At 35.3% G+C, this 26,942-nt stretch overlaps 1 protein-coding gene across 1 annotated transcript; it reads right to left on the reverse strand.

The window, feature by feature from the left end:
* Positions 1-191: 191 nt before the first annotated feature.
* LOC139699151 (uncharacterized) lies at positions 192-26,779 on the reverse strand. Its single transcript, XM_071598165.1, has 16 exons — positions 26,696-26,779; positions 23,017-23,181; positions 20,950-21,118; positions 20,317-20,505; positions 19,919-20,153; positions 18,208-18,373; positions 17,876-18,010; positions 16,316-16,529; positions 14,654-14,818; positions 13,302-13,559; positions 12,355-12,525; positions 8,615-8,716; positions 3,211-5,270; positions 2,990-3,129; positions 2,180-2,281; positions 192-373 (listed from the first exon to the last, which is right to left on the reverse strand). Exons 1-16 carry the CDS (start codon positions 26,701-26,703, stop codon positions 249-251), a joined length of 4,404 nt encoding a protein of 1,467 aa, XP_071454266.1. The 5' UTR covers positions 26,704-26,779; the 3' UTR covers positions 192-248.
* Between the last annotated feature and the right edge of the window lie 163 nt (positions 26,780-26,942).

Raw genomic sequence — 26,942 nt, forward strand, 5'->3', positions numbered from 1 at the left:
GTCAATGAATGTGCTTGTTTATAATGCCTGCCTTCCCTTTCGTGAGACTATTGGATATCACTTCAATTGAGTCTAGTAGGAGCATCTTGCTCCGAGGTCAGAAAAAATGATATGCTCTAAGTAGAGAATGGATTACTGAAAAACATGCACATTTTATGAAAATTACAAAATTTACATAAGCATTTGAATAATTACAAAAATTGTCATAAAAAAACACAAGCCTTGCGTAACACCTTTAATGAAGACATTCAGTCAAGTGGATCATATGGATCAAAATTAATTTCTTCAAATCTTAATCCTGCTCCTGTTTCTTCATCTTCACTGTCTGTGTCGTCATCATCACTATTCATATACTGTGCAACTTCATTTAGTCCTGCAGGTGAAACAAAACAAAATGCATTATAACAATGGAGGCTGAGACTTTTCTATAATATAACATCACACACTCTCAATGATATTTTAAGTTTGTGAAGATACATACCCTAGTAACTTGGTCAAAAACTATAATTTTTCTCCACTTATTTTGCCAATATTTAACCTAACACACACATAACAGCTAAACTGAATAGGTGGAGAAGTTCTCGTCAATATTACTGAATTAATTCTACCAAAAAGAGTGACAGCAAAAAGAAAGAAAAACAATGCCAAAAAAAGATATTTATGATCAGTTAAATATTCTTCTTAATCTAAGTCTGCTTAATACATAAATGGCATATACATTCTTCTACCAAGCGAAAAATTTCATATGGACATGTTAGTGATAATGAGTTAGCAGTATGCTGGTAGTTTTAGAAATCATTATGCTAGTTGCGGAAAAGGCTAATTGGGTATTCCACCGGATCAGTTCCTCCTTCCAGCCTTTTCCACAGCAATGTGCCAGGAAAGCAAAGAATGGCTGACAGCAAAAAGAAAGAAAAACAATGGCTCCTTTGTCTCCCCTCATAAATATATTGCATCACAACTATGCTAGTTGTGATGCAATATATTTTTCTCATAAAATTATATATTAGCTTCCACAAATGTTAAAATGAATGTATTTCCTGGCTTATTAAATTCATTCATTCTTCGGGTTAGAAAATACAAAAAATATTTGGATCAGACAAAATAAACATCAAAGTATGTTAACACAAAAAATTACAAAGAAAATGGAAATTTTACATTGAAAAGTTAGCAACTATATAAACATTTACTCTTGTATAATCCCAGAAATTCATCATCACAGTGGCTAAAATCATATATGAGGCTATTTTTACTGCAGTTGTCACTTTCCTCACTCAATGTCATCCTCACTTTCATCTAGCACAGATAATTCTACATTTTTGAAAAGACTTAATCAATCACTTTCAACTTCCTGCCAGGACTTTTTCACCCTCTCACCAACACAACAAATTGATGGCTGTTTGATTCTTCCTGTCTGTGTAATGTCATAACTATGTGCCTCAATCGACTTTACCCACTATTGGTTTTTTGACTGAAATGCTCAGATGCAGCAATTCAGAAATTAATCCACCAGGAATCACAGCAAGATACACCTTCCTTCAAATTGCAAGGCTTTTTGCTGACCCCATTTTCTGGGCCTTAAGCTGATCACACATTAATAAATAATGATTTCTTAAGAAGAATGCCTGGGCCAGACCTTATGTAACCATGGAACCATTCCCTCTCCATCCTTTTTGATGAACATGAATACAAATTCCATGGGGTATGGCAAGACAATGTTTTTAGTTTAAAGATTAAATGTTTGGAAGCATGGAGTTTGTGACTATCAGCTCAACATGCAAGAAAAATGGTGTTCTACATCTTCTCGTTACTTGAAGTGTTTATCATTACTGTCTCAGCAACATTTATGTCCACTGTTCCATTTGATGGCATGTGAAAATTCAAGTACACTTCATCCAGGATCCATATTTACGCTAACTCAAAACACATCCTTTTTCTCAAGTTTCCCTTGTATTTGTGGAATTTTATAACCTTTATTGTGCATTTGAGTGGCAGTTTTTGTGCTCATATTGTTCTGCTATTCGTGCACATACCTTTTCTCCTTAGGAATCTCTCAAAATAATGTTCTAATGCAAGCATAAAAATGAATTATACCACAAGATTGAAACTTATTAAATTTACATAAATAAAATAATTAAATGCAGGCCAAGAAAACACTCATCCTTGGTTTTAACCTTACTTAAATCTTGGTCTTCGTCAGCATCAACAGACAGTTGATCAAAATCCACCGACAGCCAAAGTGGTCTATTTGGAGTAGAAAGGAGGCGTGGCCAGTCCTCGGCTAAAAAAATGAATACATTTTCACATTCAAATAAAACTAGACAGAGAAAATTTTCACACTGACCAGTGTATTTAAAATGGTGATAGTCATATTAGTATAGCTTAAATGACGAGATGAGCACGTTATTACTAAATGGACCCAAATGAACAAATGGTTTTATTATTTATTAATTAGTTGCTATCCCAACCACCATTTGCAAAAATCTGACCAAACATGATCAATTGATCTTCGCAGCTCAAGCAATATGCCAAAATATTTTTATGTCGACTGGAAATGGCAAAGATAACCAGTGATACGAGAAACTTTGGAAATAGTTTTCTTTGTTGAGCAACATTTTATGCACTTGCAACACTTATGTTAATAAATGAAGCCCTTATTACGCTCAAATAATGTATTCAATCTGAAGAAAATGTACACGAGTTCTGTCAGGCCACATAACTTCGGCAAAATAACGTTTTTTTAAAAATCACATTAAATTGAACTTAAATTAAATTTTACGGCAGTAGATGGTTTGAGCATCCTACTATGCCATAACACACATTCGATTCTTCCAATTAAAAGTTAAGCAATGGTGTCTTTGCCAGCTTTATTGAAATTAAAATTTTGAGATTCTGGTAGAAAGAAAGAGATAAACAAAAATAATTTGCAAAATGGATAATATATATACAGATCATCGAGAGTTCACTTTAAAAATAATTCCATACTTACATGCAAAGCCCTTGGGCAGAATAAGTTTCAAAGTATTATTGGAGATGGGCATGTGGACAAATTCTTCTGTGTTAATAGAAGCCCAGAGTGGCAGTTCCAGAGCAAAACAGGGTTTACTCTCTGGTGTTCCACTTGAAGCACTACAAAGAAATAGGGTGAAATCAATGCATTAAATTAATTCGATAAAAATACTGAATTTTTAATACAGATTAGCTACTTACTGAATATTTAAGATTTTATTAGACTTCCAATAAATGCTGTAATGTTTCATGCTAGGAAGCTCAATAGTTAGTATTACTTCCCATTTACTTTGCGACCATTTCACAAGAGGAATTTTAGCTGGAACAAGAGGTGGTGGCCTGGTATCAGACTTTAGTTCCATACATCTATCATGAATTGAATTTTCCTCTTGGTCAACATTATTATTTCCATTTTCCTCAACATCTATTCTTGTATTTATATGTTCATTATCTAAAACTCCTGCTTCATGTTGAGGCAAATCTTCTATCAGTTGTTTAACTGAAAGTTGACTGACATCTCCTTTATGCTTACTGGGGTGATCACTGAGAGAGGAGCCTATAACCACATCTGCATCACTTGCAACACTGCACAATGTGTCTGAAGACAAGTCTCCACTTTGATTTGAGTTCACACAGTCTGAATCATTGTTTTCATTTACTGAAGTAAAAGATTCACTCCTCAACATATCACATTCAGCTGACGGTTCAATACAAGGTTCAATATCATCACTTACATCTGAAGCAACAGTATCATTGGCCACAGACTTGGAGGCCACATCACCTTCGTAAGTGTCACTCAAATCCTGGAAGCCTGAAGGGGTCTTTTCACTTTCACCATCAAACACAATTATTCCTTCTCTTCTCAAAGAGTCATTACTTGAAAAGTCACATTCACGTAATGACTTAAAATGAGATTCAATGTTGACATTCTCATCTGAAATAAAGGAATCATCAGCCAATGAATCAAATTTCACCTCACTTTCACACCTGTCTTTAGGAACCTCAGTAATTGAAGGAGCTACTTCACCAACATTACCAATTTTATCTCCTGTAGCCTTATTTTGATGGCAGAGTTGATTTTCCCCTTCCAAATTAAGGCTTGCTCTCTCACTTTCTGGAGGTAATTCAGCCATTTCTAGGGCAAATAAGTTACCCTTCACACTTGAATTGAATGACAATGGGTTTGCTGTTAATTGATCATCATTGGACTGACTTTTTTCAATAGAAAGAGATACTCCAGATGCTTGCCTTAATTCACAGGTTTCAAATCCAGAATCGGAAGTGGATGATTCCCTTTCACAGCTTTCTTCTATTTCTTTTTTTACATCAGAGATTTTTGAACTATTGGAGCAATCTATGCCACAAACTACATCACTAAACTCACCCTCTAAACCTTTTGAAGAAGTGACATGTTCATCCAAGCATAAGATAGGGTTTGAAATATGCTCTGAATAAATACTGCAAGGCGAACTTGTGTTTGCAATTTTGGGACCTGAGTCTTCTGGGGCCTTATTACATATCCCTTGTGGTCCTCTCATTCTATCCAGGTCTTGCACTTCTGATTGACTCTTAACTTTCTCAGACACTTCAGATGACTGTGAACTTTTGTCACCTACCAAACAATCGGTTCCTTTGGTGATATCAATGTCTTTCTCTTCCTCACATGCTGCAGGATCACATTTCTCATCTTCACTCTTCAAAGGCATAACTTCACTTTTGATGTCAAGGGAGACTGTGACAGCTGCTCCACCATCTATGGGTTCCACACCAATTTGTTTTACCTGAATTGAATCATTAGCATGCATAATGAGAGAGGTACATGCTTCCATCTCATCATTTCCACAGGAATTACACTTAAGCAGATTGTTTTCCTTTGTGTTCTGAGAGCCGTCCACCCCTGCAGGACCACTTGTAATCTTGAATGACTTATCATCAGTATCTGGGGAGAGATATTTTTGTTCTTCCCCAAAATCCTGTAGAGCAGAATACTCTCTCGTGTCCACACATTCAGATATTGTAGTTGAGTCACTTGCCATCTGAAACTCCTCACTCCCTTGCAACTCATTAAGATTGTCCAAATCAATTTTTCCATCTATAATTTCAATAACTTTTGGTCCATCACTCACTCCAGGGGAATATGTTAACATCTTCTGTCCACTAAGGTCATTGTCAGTGATTTCTTCGATTCTCCCAACTGATAGAGTAGAACTGTTTGGTATTATTTCATAGCTGGCAAGAGATGAGTGATCATCTAAATATGCCTGCAAGAAGGTAAATTTTATATGTATAAATTTCCTCATTAATAATGGGAGATATGATATTTGAAAAAATCTACATTTAATGAATATTAAGTGTTGGCTGATGCAGTAAACATGCCAGACAAATCAATTACTTGGATTACGAAAACAAAGAGGAAATTAGGTTACTGTTATTTATCTGAAATAGTATGGATCAGAGATGTTGTATGACATACACAACTAATGGCAATTCACTAAACACCAATTGATTGTAATGACAATGGGCTGTTATACTAAATTTTAAAAGGTAGTTTGCACTTTTTTCAATAGATTAATTAAATAATTAGCAAACATCATTGATGTAGAGCCATTACATTTGAAGCAATGGCAATTTAAAGTTAAAGAGACTCTCAAATCATTTCTCTATTGGGGAAAAATCATATAACATCATACTTCCTGAGGCAAGATTCAATTCATGAATATTTTGAATAATATGATTGGTAGTTCAAAAAGGTGATTCATCGAATTTGAACATCATGAGTATATGCTATTTGCAATTCTGCTGACAACTGCCTACAAATATTTATTTTCACGATAATAAGTATTTATGGATATGCACATTTAGTGTTTCCTTGGATGCAACTTTCGCAAGTAGATTTGAATTAAAATTCTAAACTTAAAATTAGACCAATAGAATTCTTATTTCATTTTTCACAAAGCATGCTGGGAAACATAATTCCCTGCTTAATTATTTTATCATATTATCAAATGAAAGTTTAGTTAAATTTTAAAGTTTCATTTTACACCAATTATCAAGGAGCACACATTCTTAAAAAATAATCCCAGGACCCTATTTTTTAGTTTTCATACAATTTCCCAAAATTTTTGCATTAAGTTTCATATGAAATTTAATACTTTGTCTACTCCCACAAAACTTGACCAATGCACACACTGCAGGTATTTCACAGCCTCAACTGTATTTGCCAAATTGTGAACAAATTCTGACTATGTTTCAAACTCTGGATATTATCCACCTAGTGAAGTTTATTTGCAGTTCAAGTGAACACAACGTTCAACAGAACATTCCAATAGGAGGCTAATAGAAGGCTAAAGAGATCAATAATTAGCTACTGCTGATCAGCAATCCATTGAAACAACCCAATCTGTTAGATAGGGACCTCAAAGGAACAATTAATTATTGCTTAACTATACCATCAATCCTTTCTTAATATTATGGTTTTGATTTGACAAATAATGGGACCATGAAATATGGCACAAAAAGGGAATACTAATAGCAGCTGAGAGAGTAAATTCACTCAATTCAGGGCAAATACAGAGTGATATAAATGTACTTCAACAGGTTAAATAAAGTTAAGACAAATTTTTTAAAAGACTTTCAAACCTTTACATACTGTATAAACATAAAGCATTTAATTTAAATTTTTGACTTAAGAAAGATCCAAATCTTCATTTCTTAAATTGCTCTTCAACTATTAAAATTATTTTATTATATAAGTATTAAAATGGCTTAATTTTTAATTTGCTTCCAGTTATTATCATTTTCTATGCTATTTTTAAGTCTTCGAAGAGATAACCAAGGACCTTCTTTAATACATAAAAAAAATAAAAATTGTGTTTATAATAACTTTGTGTAATTCACTCGAGGGGATATAACTACGGATATATATATATATATATATATATATATATATATATATATATATATATATATATATATATATATATATATATATATATATTTATTATATATGTATATTTATATATACAAAGCGAACGGTAACTACGGCCATATATCCTTTTTATATCAATGCATTAGTAAAATCTCACAAAACATAATGTAATAATTTACTTTGGATTGAACAAGATTAGGTTTTCTTTGGTTAACAAAGGGAAATTGTATCTATTACACACTATACTAACCAAACCACATATATCAACCTGAATGTTGGTTTAATGGGTAAGGGTATAGCTAACCTGGTACTAAGCCAAAATGGTATTTGAAATTCATGAATCAGGGTAGGGAGGCCAGTTCCTTTCCCTATGCTGCCTAAGGTCTGACAGGAAGACCTGGTACTCAGAAAATCACACAGCTTCAGTGAAGCTGAGGTTGCTCAGAGGCATCCTAAGGAATGAAAGCCAGGCCCTTTGGTTAGTAATTCAATGCCCTACCCACTGGACTACCATATCCTCCATTAATTTCATAAATATTATTGAATTAATTCATTGTTTAGCCCTTCATTCATGTAGCCCTCCCAACAAATATCTGCCCTGTTGCACACGGGCAGATATTTGTTGGGAGGGCTACAAAAACTTTTCAAGGGAAAACTTCAACTGTGATGTAATAGATAGGAGCATGGGCCACAGCTCCAATTCCTGAGCCTGAACCAAATGATACCTAAAAGCTATCTTTCGAACGAAGCAACCAAGAACAATGTCAGGCATATTAACTGGCCACTATAAAGTGAACAGGCCAGGCCTACACAACCTGGGGATTGAGGGTTCTCCAAGGTGCAGTTAGTATGAAGAAGGGACTAAAACGACATCTCATATTTGTGTGAATGCCCTGCACTTTCCAGGATACAGAAGCACTGCCTAGGATTTCCATTTTTGGATCCTGAGAAACTCATCCATATTGGACATACTGAACTTCAGTAAAGCTTTTGTTGTCTCAGGCGTAACTTTATGGAATTTGCATAACATATTGAAATGCAATGAAATAATTGACTTTGTAATTCCACACACTTTATTTTAAAAAACACGACCCAGGTTTTGATGTTGAACGTTATCATCATCAAACCTGATGATGACGTTCAACGTCGAAACCTGGGTCGTGTTTTTTAAAATAAAGTGTGTGGAATTACAAAGTCAATTATTTCATTGCATTTCAATTCAGTAAAGCTTTTGGTGGGTTAAGGAACCAAAGTTGTTATCACAATAGACCAATAGGTCTATGTGGGTCACAGCTCCCCTTGCAGGGGTCCTTCACCAACTCTACATATCTAATTCCCTAAATTTTTGAATTTCCTTGCCTGAGTAGCCACCATAATAAAATGCAGAGGTGATAAATGATTAATGTTTTCCTTGAAAATTACTGCAAAATCAAAGATTTCATTAAACATTTCATGATTTCTCAGGACTTGAGTAATGGTTAGATGACATTAATAGAATCAACATAGCATATGACCAATACATTTTCCTTGCTGCAATCCAAAGAAAATCTTTTGCTCAATCCAAAATAGATGATTACATAATCAACTAGTATTAAAAATTGATTAAGCCTGAAAGAAATGCACCACAATCTATTTGTACAGTGTAAAATCATTATGACAATATTTGATGATGCTTACGGTATTAGATGTACTCGTAATTGCTTTTAAACCATCAGCATTTTCATGGTCTTCTTTTGGTCGTGAAGGAATTCCAAGAAAAATTTGCAGTTTTTCTTTATACTGCAAAGGAAATAAACATCACTGCAAATTACATGGGTTATAGCAAAATGTTTAATTTGAAAGTGCAATGTTTACTCAAACTATCTAATACTGAGAAACCAACAAGCAATAAATTCGCTGAATCAAAATATAATTGTTGCATGCATGCAAAGGCAAAGAAAAGAAAATTCAAATTTCAAAACGAATAAAAGTTAGTGATCAGCCAATTCTATTCTTTGACTCATGGCCAAGAATAAGAATTAAGCACTACAAATTGGAAACTGGTTCCATGGTCCATCACTTCGTGCATTAGTTTCTGATTCTTGCAGAAATGGCTTCATACTACCTTGATCAAAAATTTCCCGGAATTTATTCAGAAAATTAAAAATACAAGTTTATTCATCTAAATCTATATTGTCCCCTTCAAAGTAATCCCCATCGACTGCAACACACTTATGCCAGCGCTTGATCCAATCCTCGAAACATTTTTTATATTCGGTTTTCGGTATGTCCATCAGTGCTTCCTGCGATTTTTCCATTACTTCCTCTCGGCTGCTAAAACGCGTTCCCCGTAATGGTTTTTTAACTCGATTGAACAGAAAGAAGTCACAGGGAGCCAAATCAGGTGAATTCGGTGGCTGTTGGATGGTATTTGTTGCATTTTTCGTCAAAAAATTACGAATAATGATAGCACTGTGCGACGGTGCGTTATCATGGTGCAAAATCCACGAGTTTTCTGCCCACATTTCTGGTCTCTTTCGGCGAATTGCTTCACGCAAACGTCTCATAACGCCCAAATAATACTCTTTGTTTACTGTCTGGCCTTCTGGCAAAAATTCATGATGCACTACACCGTTGTAATCCATGAAAACCGTCAGCATTGCCTTCTTTTTTGACTGAAAACGACGTGGTTTTTTTGGTCTCGGCTCATTTGGTGAACGCCATTCACTTGCCTGATGTCTGGATTGCGTGTCGTACTCATAAACCCACGTCTCGTCTCCAGTAATGATCCTTTTGATGAATGTGGGATCGGATTCAGCCTCGCAAATCATGTCTTTTGCGACGTCAACACGGTCTCTTTTTTGCATGAAATTGAGGTCTTTTGGCACCAACTTTGCTGCTACACGACGGAAACCCAAATCATTAACCTTGGGCGGATCCATAGGCAATGTTCAAGTCCTCCGCTATTTCTCTGATGGTTAATTTGCGGTTATTGACCAACATTTCTTTTACTTTATCAATTTTTTCACCGACTTTCGATGTCGATGGTCTGCCACTGCGTTCATCATCTTCGATTGACTCACGACCACTTCTGAACCGCTCGTGCCACTGGTAAACGACCGTTTTTTTTAGAGAATCGTTGCCGAAACACTTTTCCAACATTTCCAATGTCCGTGCACCACTAAATCCGTTTTTTACGCAAAATTTAATACAAGTTTGTTGTTGCAAATTTAAATCCATTTCTGCAATTGTAAAAAATCGCCAACACACACAGAGATAGATGTAATCTTGGCTACGTAACTTTTGCAAATGTCAAGTTATGACACTAAGATTTAAAGGGAATATCAACAACAGATGTACCAATTTAACAAAAAAAACAGAACTCAAATCGGAACGATGGGAGCGCCACACGGTGGTTATTCCGGGAACTTTTTGATCAAGGTAGTATATCTCTTCGCATAGCCCCAAAATTATCACACTAGCCATCCATCAAATACGCCTAATTGAGAAATTAAAAATGGAAGTACAATATGAAGCACTGGGGCACACATCTTGCTTCGAGCACTTTGGAGGAGGCGTGAGCATAACAGATTGCTATGACATTCGTGCAGCCTCCCTTCAAAGCATTTGGTGCATGAATCAACCACTTAGGTCGTTGGGCTGGAGCAGTTGCTGTGATTGATGCAATTGTAGTTGCTTACTGCACGGCTGCATCAGGAGAACTTCAATACATATTGATGCAAGAATTGGAACAGCAATAAAATGCAAATGCATAAATGCAAACATATTGTGTTCTCTTGCTGTTTATTATTTCATGTAAATGGCTTTGTGGTCATCCAATGTAAGTAATTACTTAATATCATTTAGCCTTTGTGTTGCTGACAGGGTTGGCTGATGCATCAATCACAGAGTGGGTCTACAAACTAGACACCTACAAAGTTACACCCATACAATTCAACGGACTTAAAATCCTTGAAATACAGTGGAACTTTATTAAATGAAGAACAAAATGTATTTTTCCACTCTTCTTTATTTTGGTAATACTAGTTTCAATGCTTGGGCATCATCATCAGGTAGATCATTGTGTTCTTCATTTAATGAACATGAACTTCCACAAAGTTGAGCCCGAAACAGTCGAATGCAGTGGAACCTTGCTTAACAAGCACCTCACATATTCCTCAGTAATTTGCATATTGAGCAAAAAATAAACTCTCTAAACGAGCAATACTTCCACAGTAATGGGGAGAGGGGAGTTCCCGGAACGACTGTGTACTTGCTGCTTCAATTTGTGAAGATAACTCATTCTGCTAGCATCTTAAGTGCCGCTAGTGACCACACGTTTTTCCCAACTTGTGTTCAGACATATTATTTGTGATTTCTATGCATGTTTTAATCACTCTTGCAAAAATGTCCCCAAAAACAAGCCGCAAGAAGACAGCTATCAGAGAAAAAAATTACCATAGAAATGAAAATTAAAATCATTGTGAAGTGAGAACAAGGAGTGTGTGGGGCTGATCTAGCAGGCGCACACACAGATTGACACAAAGGATTTGCACTACCTTGAGAACAAAGATAAAGATTAAGGAGATAAGGGAGTGACACGAATACCTATGCAAAGGTTACATATTCTTGACAAAGTTGAGGGGTTGGTTCACATATGGATAACCAAAAAGCAATTGCAAGGTGACATTAATATCATTTGTGAGTAGACAAAAGTGATTTTTGCTGACCTCTTTCAGTTCTACGCCAGGATCATCAATGGCCAAAGGAGAAATATTTGAGAGAAGCTGTGGGTAATTCAAGTAGTTTAAGGAAGGATTTGGCATCCGCAGTGTTGCGAGAGACATGGTGAAGCAGTTACTTGGTTATCTTGGCTTCATTCCATGATAAAAGGAAAGATGTAGATGATTCATGATCCTAAACAATGTATAAATAATTTTTTCAATAAACCATGTACATAATTTATTTTTTTCAGCATGGAATGTATTATTGTATTTTATATATTAATTAATATGAGAAAACTGTTTCAATTAATGAGTAAGATTCCAAAACAAATTATGCTCACTAAGCGAGGTTCCACTTTACACAGGAAAGCTTCCTTCTCCAACCCCAGGCTGATAATATTATGAAATTTTTAACAATTTCTATGCCCACTGTGTTTAGTGATTTCATTGCTCAGACATAAACATAAGTGAGAGACTAATTTGAAGCCTTTTCAAGAGAATGAAAGAATGTGATTGGATATTTGTGATTTAGGATCCCAAATAACAGTGTTTCCCATTTTGCTGAGATAAATATGAAATATTGAAAATATGATCATGCGAAATCACACATTTTTAATATTTACTTAAGACCAACATGATTATCACTTATTCTAGGTCATTCCTGCCTAAAATTTTAAATGTTCTTACAATGACACAAAAACAGTGATTACTAACCATTTTTGCCTCATTATCAGTCATAATAATTTCAAAACTACTGCTGTCATCGTCTTCATCATCAGCATCACCTATTCCCAAGGTATTGCTAGGTACATTTCCTTCAGGAACAGTTTCTAGTCCCCCAGGACACAAGGAAGAATCATGGCACACTGGCACTAATTCTTCTGACTAAGACAGAAAAAAAATGTTTTAAAATATAAAATACTGATTAATGGATTAGATAAATAAAAAAAATAGCTATTTACGGCTAAATGCACAATGACATCATGTTACAATGAGCCTATCTGTAAGGCTACTTGTGATTTAGGATCCCAAATATTGAGGGTGACTGAATGTACATTATAATTTTTTCTTCCTTTTAATGTCATTCAATCAATCAATTCCTTCAAAATAATAGTCCAAACAGACTTTCCTTTGTTTATGAGCCTTAATGCAATACAAAGGGCAAAAAAAATCAATTTCAATTTTTTTTGGGAGAGTATTTTAATACCTCTTCACCACCGTCATTGAGTATGAAATTGTGTGGTTATGGCAAAATTATCTGGTGCTGTCATCATATAATATGATGCATACGAATCTGTATCACAATCCTTTTTTTAAAATTCATCTTTTGGTCAGTCAAAACTTTTTTCCAGGCTACATGATTGGTTTCCCTTTCTGAGGAAAACACGCTCTGCAATTCACTTTATAATAGTCGGAATAGTTCTTGTAAAACTCTTTAATTCCACCCTTGTAAAAATGGCAGAATAATAGAAAAAAGTACTTTCCATTTCTAAAAAAAAACTCGAATCAAAGACGAGGAATGAAAAAGAAGAGTTTCCATACATAATTCGCTATATCATGAGTATATTTTCCAGATATTTTGGTTACCTGAGTTTTTTGATTATCAGGTCTTAATTGCTCATCCATTAACTAACAGCTATTTGAGAGCTAACTGTATTTACCTGGACTATGGAATGATTGGCTTCATCCTCCAAAGCATGAGTGAATGGTAGCAGAGCTCCCTCTCCAAGCCAATGGGACTCCAACTCCATACACACCTCATCCTCTGGATCCCCGTCTACTATGACTTGACATTCCTCAGCAAAACCTTCTTGGATGAGAGATTCCCCAATGCGCTTCATCATCTCGTCACCTTTGTCATAGAGAACTACCAGATGCTTTAAACCTCCATGTGCTCCACTGCCATGGATCCCAAAAACCTATGGTAGAGAAATAAATACATGAATACAAAGAAGGAATTGACCAATTTTAAGCATCCATTGTGACTACCAATTACACATTTGAGATGGATGACAGCCAAGTTCAAGTGAACTTACAAGTGTCTATGGCTGAATTAATTCATTAGCTCCACTAAATTTATGTTAAAAACTGTAACAATCTTTCAAGGGATCATAAATCGTAATTGGATTCTTAATTATGTCTCACATATTGGATGAGTGCAATTTAAAAAAGTGTTAGCAATGAAAGCAAACAAAACATGCAACATTATTTCTAAACAAGCTAAACAGACGTCATGGAAAGATTACATTCTCTTTACCAAGTTCTGCAACTTCTGACCATTGACAATGGCGGACTAGGCATTATATATTAGTTCAATATCTGAGGACCAAACCAAAAGTGTGACCATCGGGGAGACAGATTTTACACTTCATCACCATTTGAAACCCTTTTCAATTAGTTCTGTGAGAATAAAATCTTAGAAATATGAGCTCTGCATGCATTTTTTTTCTTTCTCATCTATTCACCACCAGGGACTGCTCGGCAGGGAATGCTTGTATGAAAAGCAACTTCCAATACTTGCCCATACATGACATCTCACTAAGGATAGGCTTTTAGCAGAGAAATCTGAAGCTCTTAATAATTCTTTGAATCTGAGCAAGACTGTTTTATTTGAATTCTAAAAATCCAATCAACAATCACATTGCAGTTGGCTTTTTAAAATCCTTCCTCTAATGACAGACACTCAAAACTGAACTTTACCTCGCAAATTAGTCATTGAATACATTCATACACATTTCATTTAACTCAAAAATTCAGCCTAACCAGTCAATTTCTCCTGTCCTCTTAGCATCAAAAGAATACTCTGAAAGGATAAACTTGGATGAGAATTGAACCTTTGTTTTTAAGCTAAGTATTTACCACAATGTGTGTGTAACTGTTTAAAAGGGACAATTCAGAGTAATGATGTTAATGTTTTGTTGTGCCACTTACAATTGCGGCGACAATGGATATTTCATTATTTCTGTTTCACCAGATTAAAAGGATTTTGAAATGAATCTTGTTCGGAGCATACCTTTGCCAGCAATGGCCTATATATATCCACATTGTCTCTTTCACGGCACAAGTTGAAAAAGGCATCACTCGCTTCTTCATCCCATTCCTCAACTAAAGCCACATCAGCGCTGCATTCTAATTCCCTTCTAATGGGCATCACTCCCATTAGCCTGCATTCAATTGACTGCAATAAAGAAAATTTATAATAGAAGGATATCAAGTCGTAACAAAAATAAGGAAATTTGGGAAGATATGGGAGGAAGAGAAGGAATAGTGGGTAATCTAATGTCAAATTACAGGACACTATGCGCCCTCGCAACTGATTGCACATTCAAATTCTCTTACACTTATTTGCTATCTATTACAAAATTGCTAATGAATTAGGAGTTTTTTAAAATGTTTTATTATGGGTTGCTTAAAAAATATCACAACCTATTTTTACTTTTCAAAAGATACGACCAAATATGAAATAAACCATAAACACAGTTATCAATCCAAAGGTCGGTTTAATAGGTGAGGGTATATTTCACCCAGTACTAAGCCCAACGTTGTACTGAATTCACAAATCAGGGCATGGGGGCCATATAATTTCCCTGTACCACCTATGGTTTCCAACGAAGTTATGGCACCTGAATTGATGAATGGCACTGAAATCTTTGCTGTTATTTTTAACACAAGATAATGTCATTGCATTAACCTCATGCCCCAATCGGTACTTGCCTAAAAGTCAGACACCTTCATTCTTTTTTGTTTGTTCAAGGTTGAAGATTCAAATATGTCCATGAGAAATATTGCAGCCATTCTGCCAAATTTCAGCAAAAAATCATTTAATTTCCTCTTTCCATTATGACCAATCAGATCTTACTCAATTTGCACATATGTTCCTGGGACTTTGATGCGCATAGATTTTCTTCCAATTCCAAAATCTATTTCTGTGGTACTGAAATGCCTTGCTGTAGCACAATCGTCAATTTGTATTGCATTCTCAATAACTTAAACTCAATAAAAAGATCAAACTTTGCAATAAATTCATCCATTTTTGATTCCATAGTTGTTGATGCCTAATATATGGATATCATGAAAGTCTAATAACAGGAGCCAGGCTTTCACATGCTTCACGAAGACCAATAAAATATTGGATTTTTGAAATTATATTGCTTCATCACTAACAAATTAATCCTTCTCACCTAGAGTTGATGCATCACTCCAATATAGGAAAACACTACAAACACAGGCCTTTACAAGCAGGTTTCTTTAGCCCATGCCAATGTTGGATGAGGGAAAAGCTTTTCTTCTGGTTAAAGGCTGCCTTGGCCGGAACGATTCTGTACATGGTACTTTTAGTTTTTTCATCACATGTAACCAATCCTAAAACCAACTTATAAGGAATCTTTCACATTATTGAGCAGTTTATCATTCAACACTACTTCAGCCCTCAGGCAAAGTTTGCCCGCCATGAGGATCATGAATATTTCCTCATTGATATGAAATTGGTAAATACATTAGCTTCATGCAACAAAGTTGTAGCAGGATCTCATAAAAATATGTGTAACACTTGACAAGAGAAATAATGCATTGAAAGAGATTTTTCACTACATATTAAAAAATAATCAATGGCACAAAGATGTAAGACAGTACCATTAAAAGAGAGTACATAAAAACAAATAAAAATGTTGCTCACCTGGAATGGGAGTTGCAAGATCAAATTTTCTGGGATAGGAAGCATTTCATTGGTTGAAACCTTTGCAGTATCTCCATAATCAACAAAGAATAACTCATAAAGAATTATCTCTGCTTCATGTATATCATTTTCATCTTCTATTGGCCTACAATTACTATCATTTACAGCAGATTGGGGAGACTTCTTTACACCTAATACTTTAGCCCTGCACCAGCTATAAGGAAAACGTTTAGCAGTCAAATAATTTTGTATCAAAATAGGCAAATTATATCTTTTAACACAATAAAAATCAACACACGAAACCAGACGATAATATTAAAATATCTACATGTACTTCTACATTCTAACAGAAAATGTGTTCCTCTTCTCATGCAAAAATATTAAGACAGTTGTTCGAAAGGTTTTTGGAATCACAACCAGATGTCAGCACTAGTGCAACAAGTTTCCCATGTAGTAAAGGTAATCCTTTATGAGTAAACACGTCATACGTCAGTGCTCTGAGAAGAGAGCTGTGGTGCGGACGCCTTTCTGCTGTTATTCCCATGCAGTGATTTGTGAAGATGGAAAAGTATATTTCTATTTAATTCCAAGAACTTTTCAAATTACCCTCGTATAAACGTCAGACAACTCAAAGAGGTATATACATAAACACGTGATCCCCAAGTTAAAGACATATTCCTGAGAATGGCTGTAAGTCAGACTGGCCTCTTACTTGGATCCCTGACAAACAATACATACATTATGATAGTATTAATAATATTTTAATAGCCCATATGTGAGGCTAAAGATATAATCATAAGGTTGACTTCAGACTCAGAAAATCAAATACAAAAGTAAAGAAATTTAACAAACTAAAAAAGATTACCCTGCACTGCAATAATTTACTAGAGAAACTTTTAAGTACACAACTGTACAACAAAAAAGTTATCCCAAGCATCACACCGTATTAGTACAGCTCAAGCGAGTGACTGCATATGCTTGGTTTAACCTTCCACATACTCTTTAGTTTCTGTCGGAATGAGTGAAAAGAGATATTCAGAGCTTAATTTGGAACTAAATTTTTTATAAATGATCAATAGATAAACATGATGCTGTGTGGGAAGATGCAGATTTATGAGGCATTTACACGGAATAGAGGAGGTCAGTGATTTTCATTCACGAGCTCTTTGGGAGGTGAAAAAGTCAGAGGGGTACGCACCTCTGAAAGGTCATTTTACTGTGGACCGCACACTAGCAGTCAAAGTTGAGGATCAGTTCTCTACTATCATATTCTCCTTGGATATCTACTTTAGGGAGGGAAGCGGACGTAGGCGAATGCCATCAGATCGAACTTAAGATTGATATAGAACCCACGTCAGTAAGGCTGTTTTTTTAATTACTAAATCTACCAATTTTGTGCAGAAAGTGTAATAACCTAAAATAAGTAATTTAAACAACTGCCATTTACTGGAATTTCTTAAAGTGAACATTTAGGACTCAAGTGACTAGATGCATATGTTAGCAAATTACCAGCAAGAGTATATGTAACTCAAAAGACTACATGTTAAGTTAGCAAATTACCTGCTATCTGCTGGGCAGACACCAAGGCAAATGGAGCCAATCTCATAATCCTTTTGGGCGGTAGAAATTTCTGAGTCCGAGGTTTGCTGAACTCTAGAGACCCATCGTTGAATTTCTTCACTTAAACAGGATAATCTGAAAAAGCAATGATCAAAAGCTACAGAGGAAAAATGCCAGGCAATGCCATACAATGGCATGTGTAGTAACAAAAAATCATTTTTATGCAATTTTAAACAGCAGCAACACTTCTCTGCATGAACTAAATAGTACTACACATCAAAATACACATAAAAAATGTAATGATAAGAAAACAATGATTGCAAGCCACTCACTCGACACCAACTGACACTTTTTGAATCCTAAAGGAAAATGGGTTTTCAACTGCTATTACATTTACGTTGAAAAAGTCATCACAATTCATGGATTCCCAGCATATCATTGCAGATTGATCATCATGACTTGATTTTACTTCTTCATGTTCTGGAGCATCACCATCCTCTGGAATTAAAACACTAAACTGTTAAATTCCAAAGAAACTGCGGGAGATGCCGCAACAGTAACTTTTAACGGAGTCATCCGCTAATGTGCATTTCAATGCAACAATTTCAGAGCGTAAAGCATCGCGCACGACTACGAATACATGTGACATTGTATGTACGGTATTTCGTCATAACATCTAGTTCCTTTAAAAGCCCCAAAATTTCAGAGTTTAAGAGGACGCCTCGGTAGCTTAAGTGGCTAAAGCACTCGACCGGATATTGAGGGATCTGGGTTCGAGTCCCAGTCAAGGCGAATGATTTTTACGCTCTGAAATTGTTGCATTGACTAAACTGTTAGATAAGGGGAACATTCAAATGTAGAAACAGTTGTGATAAACATGCCGAGGAAAATCCAAGAGCCACAAAAGTAATTCTAATCAATTTCAGCTTATATGCAATTATTTCATAATAATACATTTTTTTTATTTTTGCATTGATAAAGGTAACAGAAGCATAAATAATCAAAGGTGGTATAAATTGTAAAGGGACTGTTTCAACGATTGCCATATTGGTGTAAATGAATAGGCATTCTTAGCACTGAGTTCTTTTCTTCAAGTGAACAATTTATCACGCAATGTTTTCAAGGAAGATTTAGAAATAAATATCTTTGCGAATTGTGGGCCCAGATCATGCTTTCAATTCCATTGTAGATTAATTGTAAAAACAGTTTAGAATAGATTGAAATGTCATTTTTCCACAAAAAACAATAAGGGATCAGAAAAACATCCAAACTCATAGTTGAAAATTAGTTCCTAATCATGGAGGGGAATGGAGCTGTAATGGCAGTAGTCTTCAAGAGAGGGAAAAAAAAGTATTGACGTTCAATGAAGTTTAGACTAGGAAGCAAATTCAAGGCGATCTAAATTCCTAAAAATGGCCAAGACTGTAATACATTATTTCATTTTGTCTGCTTTGTACCAGTGTTTCACACTTAGAATATAGAGAATACCGCAAGAAACTTTTATGAAACTTTAAACAGGTGAACATTGAACTCCAATGAATACTGCCTCTTGAGAATAGATGTTTATAGCGACCTGTTCTATTATACGCCCAAGTTGGCCAGCTGATTTTTTGAATACCATAAAATGGTTAAGGTATAATATAATACCTATTATGTCAATCATTTGAGGAATGACTTTCAGTCAAACCGAGGAAAAAAGCATGATGTCAGACTTATCAGAAAAATTATGTTTCTTTATATTACACTGAAAAAATGAAGGTGTGTTCAGTGAAATATCAAACTGAACATTCAATACTTGAATTGGAAAACAAATGTACCTTGCTAAGTTCACAAATCTTTAGAAAATAGTAATTGAAAATTACTTTGGAAGGAATGCTCACAGCATTGATGCAGGAAGACAGGAATCTTTCCTTTTTGGGAGTTTCAGCTAGCATGCATCAACAAAATTGAATAATGTTTTCCAATGAAATTTTAAATTCAGGAAAAATACAGCAACACAATGAATATCCTTTAAATTAAACAGTAGGAGCTAAATACATTTACCATCAGTCATAGGCTGAGGGGTCAATGGGACTATGTCTTTTTCAGGAAAGGATAAACCAGCATTTTCACAGAGTTTCTTCAGCTTCTGCAGATGATCAGGATTGTCAACAGCCAGTCCAAAATGTAGGAGATCACGGCGCAAAGCCATATGAATAATAGATGTCCTTTGTTTTGGAAGCCATTCCCGACATTCTAGAGGATCCACCCACAATGTATTGCCCAGAGCCACCACCACCTGTAGAATATAAAGATAACTAAAAGACACATCTTATACAATTTTACAAATGAACAAGAAAGTAGCCAAAGGTTCTATGGATTGACATTATTCGTAACTATTGGACAAAAATTATTTGAACAAAAAATTTGTCTAAGCAGATGTAATAAGACACTTAAGTTACCACTCCAAAAATTTCTTTCCCATCCAACTCTCCATTAGCTGATTCCTCCAACAACTCTGCAACTTTCACTGAAGCTGCTCTACTCCAGCTTGGATCAAGATCTCTTGGCATCATGCGGCAAACAATAAGTTCCTTTGCTTGTCCTGGATACTTCTTGTAATCATCTGGCAGGTGTAGCAACTGGTATGCCTGATATGTATGATGATAAGAATATATGAGAATAAGAATCCACTCAATTCAATGTGATTGAGCAATTGAATGAAAAATGAATGAGTAAATCTGATTACACAAATAATATTGTTTTAATAAGTATTTTTGTATTAGTGTTGCTAGGTTTGAATTTTCCCTTCATTTAACAGTTAAATATTTTGATTCCAGAAGGTCATGTTGCTTCAAAACTTTGTGCATCAATGTGGCTAGGGTCCCTCCTTAAATTACATAATTCCAAATATTACAATTTAATGGTAAGCCTTTGGAGGAGAATTTGTGAGAAAACAGAGAAGACGACACCTGGCTGAGTAAGTTGACGAGACATTGAAATATGTCTACTAAATGTGCAAATGTAATCAAGCCGCAAAAACCTTTGCTGGCACATGGAATTCCCAGTAGTCACAGATCTAAAAATATGGTCACCTTAGCAATTTTTGTGGTCCCCTCATCTATGAGTTTAAGTGAAACTTCCACAGGATCTATATTTCCCGAGCTTTTGGGAAGAATGGCCTCCACTTGAGCACGCTGGTATAAGTTGTGTTCAGTTTCTACAACACACACATCTCCAACTTCTGGAGTGCCATGAAGCATCCTATAAATAAAAAACATTACATTATGTAACCCATTACTTAAATCACACCAGCAACTTACAACAACTGACAGTCACAATTATTTCATTTCTTTCTAACTCAATTCAAAATATTTTGAATTAATTACATAGGAACTGAAGTTTAAAATTCCTCAGCATACAGAAATAAAGGAATTTCTGAGTGTAAAAATTATTCACCTTGACCAGGATTTTTACAATTAATCATTTATGTTTATTCATTCACAACACTTCCCCTTTTAGTTCTTCTGCCAATGGGATAGAGTTTTCTTTTTCATTGGGAGAAATGATGTTTGGGTAGGTGTCAAGCCTTGAGCAAAAACCATTGTGGTGCATCTCATTCCCTATATTCTTCACCTTATGGAGGATGCATTAAGGACACCACAATAAAAATATCACTGGCATTTATCATCTCTGAAAACAACTGGAAGCATTTTGGTTTCAGTTGCATAAGGACTTTGGAAAATGTGGGGGAACTTAGCATTAAAAACAGTATGTTTTCCTCTTCTTTTGTGTGTGATACCAGCTCTATCTCCTACGATCCCCTCTGAAGAAGGCTATCAAAGCTGCATATTATTTTTTAACTACAACTTCTCTTTCACCATCCTCATCCACTGAGTAAAAATAGTTAGGAAAGAGAGAGTAAAATGCTTGCACCCTAAGATACCATGTTCATGTCAAGTCAAATATTATTCCATGTAGAGTAGTGACTAAACAAAAAAGTTATATTTCTTTAGAGGCAACAAAGTTTTTTGTAATAAATGGAAAGCAGAATTGTGTTTAAGATGCACAAACAAAAAATTTTAATATCTTCAACGTGATGTTTTGAGGAAATATTTCAAAATAGGCAACATGCCCTCAAGTTATGGGGTAAAAATCATGACTTCATATATCATAGCACACAATTTTCCATCTATCCATATTAAAAATCAAACATTTAAAATTACATGATATTTCAAACCCAATAATGACATTTCATTGAAAATAGCAGAATTGTTTAGTCCCTCAAACAGTTCCTGCTCACATGTAGTTCACCAAGAGTTTATGTTTTTGAAATAAAAAGCCAACACCTTGATTTTGAAAAACTTTGACCTTAATGTAATTCAGAGAAAACTTGAGCTTTAATGGGAATGGAAGAAGAGAGGAATATTTGGCTAATGCTACTTCAGACCATCTTAAAGAATTCAAATTTTGTTGTCACCAGTGGTCATACCATTCTCTCCTATTTCATAGCTACTAAAGCTATCTATTTAGCATGTGACAATACCAGCATATCTCAAAGTGGTATCTAAATATAGTGATTTCATTTCATCCTTATAATACTGTCCAAGAATAGGAAAAATTGTGAAATTAAGCCCTAATATTCCATGCACATTCCCAATACCTGTCTGGGAATTCTGATGAAGAGATACGTTATATATGTAAGACAAATGTAATGCAAACATGGGATATGTAGCCATGTGTGATAGAAAATTTGTGTGGTGAGGTAATTTTTAAGCCTTTCTGTAGGCAGTTTTCAGGGTGTGCCAAATAGTGGCATATGGGTTTCCACAAGAGGATTGCCTTCAATTGAGAATATCAAGGGAGTAGAAAAGTTAACTTGCAACATGATGAGTTTACACTATCTGTGAAAAGACTCAACCACATTTGCTGCCACATTAAAAAATTATTCAAAATTCATTATGTCCACAATTCTTATGAATCACAGCTCATGAGATGAAATTCATTAGATAAGAGTGCTCAGTTTACATAAGACCCACAGTTAAGAGCATGATGATGACTGATACATACAGTGGAATAATTTTCGGCTTTGTTGTAAGGTAATAAGAGCATTACATTATGAGCCTGAAATTAAAATATAATGCAAAAAAGAGAGAACTTACATATTATTTGGATTCCGGAAATGACGAGCCAGGCCAGCTGCAATGTGAAAATAGTCATTGGGATGGGGAACTTTGGTTCCATCTGGCTTAATGTGCTCCAAAATACGAGCCGTGAGATGAGATGCATTCAGTACATGCAATATCTTGACTCGAATTTCACCATTTCTGCAAATATAAATAAAATACATATATTATGCCCATTGAAGACTAGCAAAATAATTAATTCAGTCATTATGAATATGCCTTTGAGCCATCCTAATTCAAGGAGGAAAAAAATTAGACTTTTGAAATATCTGGGTTTGACATAAAATTACCAGAAATCCACACAATTCCATATTTGAAAGCAAATTTATGATGCTGCTTATCATACAATAACCACCAATTGGCCTGGCATTTTTAAATTTTTTACACTAAATTTATAAAAACTCGTTCAGCCATGCTAATTCAATGGAAACATAAAATGAATGCCCAATAACTGGCATTAATTGGTGAACCCATTTCACCCACAAAATAAACATTCTCCCCTACATTACCATCTTCAGAATCCCATTCCATATCAGTCTCTCCTGTATCCACTAGTCCTGCCATCTTCAAATTCCTCCCAACAGTCTTCCTCTCTTTTCCTACCATGGCTAGAACTTGATTGGTTTCCTCCCCATGAATTTTATTTTCACCATCATTCACCACACCCAAACTTCAAAAGCCTGCAATGCAAGGTCTGTTCAAAAAGTATTGCGAATTTTGAATTTTCGCGGGTTAAGTATGTTTGATTTTTGATTTTTTTGTGGTGCTATGTTGGTACTTATGTCTCTCACTTATATCAGAAAGTTTGGCCATTTTGGATGCTCAGTTAATTGTTGGCAGCTGTTTTACTTGAACGTGTTTTGGCTTGTCTTTCATTTTTGCCTGTTCCATAAAATGGGTCAAAGAATCTGTATAAAATGTTTTGTGAAAAATGATATTAAGGGCCCTGATGCATTCTGAATGTTGACTGCAGCATATGGAGAAGCTACCTTGGACTGAAGCAACATTTATCGGGGGTACAAACTGTTCTCAGAAGGCCAAGAAGATGTGACCGACAAAGAGCGTGCCGGACACCCGAGCACATCAACAACAGATGAAAACATTAATGAAATGAAGGAAATACTATTGGCCAATCGTCGAATCACCATTAGAGAAGTTGCTGAGGACCTAAACATATAGATTGGTTCTTGCTATTCGATTTTTACCAATGATTTGGACATGACACGGGTTGCCGTGAAATTCATACCAAAATCGCTCAATTTCAACCCAAGACCGCAACGCATTAACATTGCTGATGAGGTGTTGGACTCTATCCACGACGACCCAAATTTGCTCCAGGGGGTCATAACTGGTGAAGAATCATGGGTGTATGGTTATGACGTGGCAACTATAGTTCAATCATACCAATGGAAGCTGCAGCACAAACCAAGACCGAAAAAAGCATGCCAAGTTCCATCAAATATGAAAGTTTTGCTAAGTTTCCTTTGATTGCAGGGGCATGGTGTATAATGAGTTCTTGCCACAGGGTATCACGGTAAATAAGGAATATTACCTGCAAGTTATGCACAATTTGCATGAAGCAATTTGCCACATACGCCCGGATTTGGGGAAGAAAAAAGTTGGCTTTTGCACCATGACATCACCCCTGCTCACACATCGTTACTTGTGCGTGAATTTTTGGCAAAAATCAACACACTAATGATGCTGCACCCACTGTATTCCACAGTGACTTTTTCATGTTCCCAAAACTGAAGAGACCCATGAAAGGACGACGCTACACTTCGATTGACGAGATAAAGACTGCATCGAAGAATGAGCTAATCAAGATCACAAAAATGATTTTTTGAAGTACTCCAAGGATTGGAAAAAACGTCGGCACAAGTGTATAATATCTAATGGGGATTACTTTGAAGGGAACGAAATATTTATTCATAAATAAATAAATAATTTTTGAAAAAACACAAAGTCACGATACTTTTTGAACAGACCTTGTATATGCATATCCTTTTGCCCCAGGGTCCCTACCATGGAAAATTATGCTCCATACTATCGTAAGTTTCAATGCTAATTTCTTTACATAGTTACTTAAGGTGCCATAACTCTATCCTCTTTCTAAATGCTTCTTCACCTAATACAATCCTTTATTTAAGGTCCCTACTACTCTGCTCACCTTCCTGCATTTCCTAAATAGGTGAAGAATTCAACCTTTTCTAGTTTATGTCCCCCAAAATTGAACGTTATTTAGTATTTCTGTTCCTTGAGAAACTCATTACACCTGCATTCACTGTAGCCTACTCCATGTCTACCTTACCATTAACTTTGCATATATAATAAGAAGAAAAGGTGATAATGGACATCAGTGTCTTACTCTTCTGGCTTACAGAGCTGAACCAGACTTTCCATTTGCTATTATACACACTGACACATGCACAGGTTCCCGACTGACAATACATCCCTCCAGTCATCTAATGTTTCTGCTAAACGTTTTTTGTTCCCAGCTTACCTTGTCAAAATCTAAAAATCCATGAAGCATACAAATACTTCCTGGTGGTACTCCTTATACTTGTTTGTACTTCCTTTCTACTAGTAACCTCATATTGCTATGGCATCATGCCTGCACATCCCGTCTAAATTCAAACTGATCTTCTTCTGAGTACTCCCTTTGTCCAGTGTAAAAATGAACTAGTTCCATAATCCTCAGATATTGCTGCTTTTCCCTTTTTTCGAATGGGTGCTAATACTGATATAACACTGATTGACTGTAACACTGTTAATCTCCTTGGTCCACAATAATTTCTCATGGCTATTTAACTACATGAATTAATGCTATGTATTATGGCCAAAATTTTCACGGAAACCAGATGCACACATTTTTGGGAGAAATGTAAGTAAACTGCACTATTCAACCAAAGGGTTGATTTGAATGGTGAGGATAGACCTCACCTAGCACTATACCCCAAAGCAAGTGAAATTCACGCATCAGGGTTGAGAGAGATATTACATTTACAAAGAGAAAACAAAAAGGAGCAGGCTATTAATGAAGACCTTAAGTTAAATATTGTACAGTGAATACAGGTGATATAAACTCATCTTTGCAAGCTATATGAATAAAAATGTGAGATCCATTTCATTAAAATGAACGGAAGCTGATAGCACACCATAATACATATCTCTAAAGGTTATTCCAAATGTGGTGCAAGTTGGAAACTATAATAATAATGCAACTACAAATTGGAAATCTATGAATACCAGTACCAGTAAAAAATGCAACAGAAGCTGTAACAGTTTGTATTATGTTAACTTGGACAGAGTAAAATCGGTATTATAATTTAATTCTATGCATACACATCTCAAATCCATGATTAGCTAACAAGTGATCACTAGCAATTAGGCAACCAATGTACACAAAATCTTTAACATACATTTACCTATAACAAACATTAAGTAGCCAAAGATTTATTTCATTTAAAAACAACTTGAAAGTGACAATTAAAGCATTTGCATAATATCCATCTGAACATGCAGGAATTCCAAATTTAGACTGATGCATACATCAAATTCGAAATGCTTTCATTCAACAATATGTCCATAAAACAAGAATTAAAATGACTTTATTTGAGAAGATATATATACTGATATTATTTATCAAACTTACGTTGGCATTCCTTCAGAAGGCTGATCAACATTTGGCAATACTGTATGTCGATACTTGCAAGTTGAAGCAATACATTCCCCGAATGATTTTATGCTTGGGCAGAGTAATAAATCCTTCTTTCTCGTCATCTCCTTACACAAATGTGATTTCTGCACAAGGTGGATAAAAAAAAGAGTAAAAAAATGTTAGAGAATAAAGACATTTTCAAGGAAAAAAATGCAAGTAACACAACTGGAACCACTTCCAG

Source organism: Hetaerina americana, unplaced genomic scaffold (genome assembly GCF_022747635.1).
Source record: "Hetaerina americana unplaced genomic scaffold, ioHetAmer1.1.p SCAF_1, whole genome shotgun sequence".
NCBI lineage: Eukaryota > Metazoa > Arthropoda > Insecta > Odonata > Calopterygidae > Hetaerina > Hetaerina americana.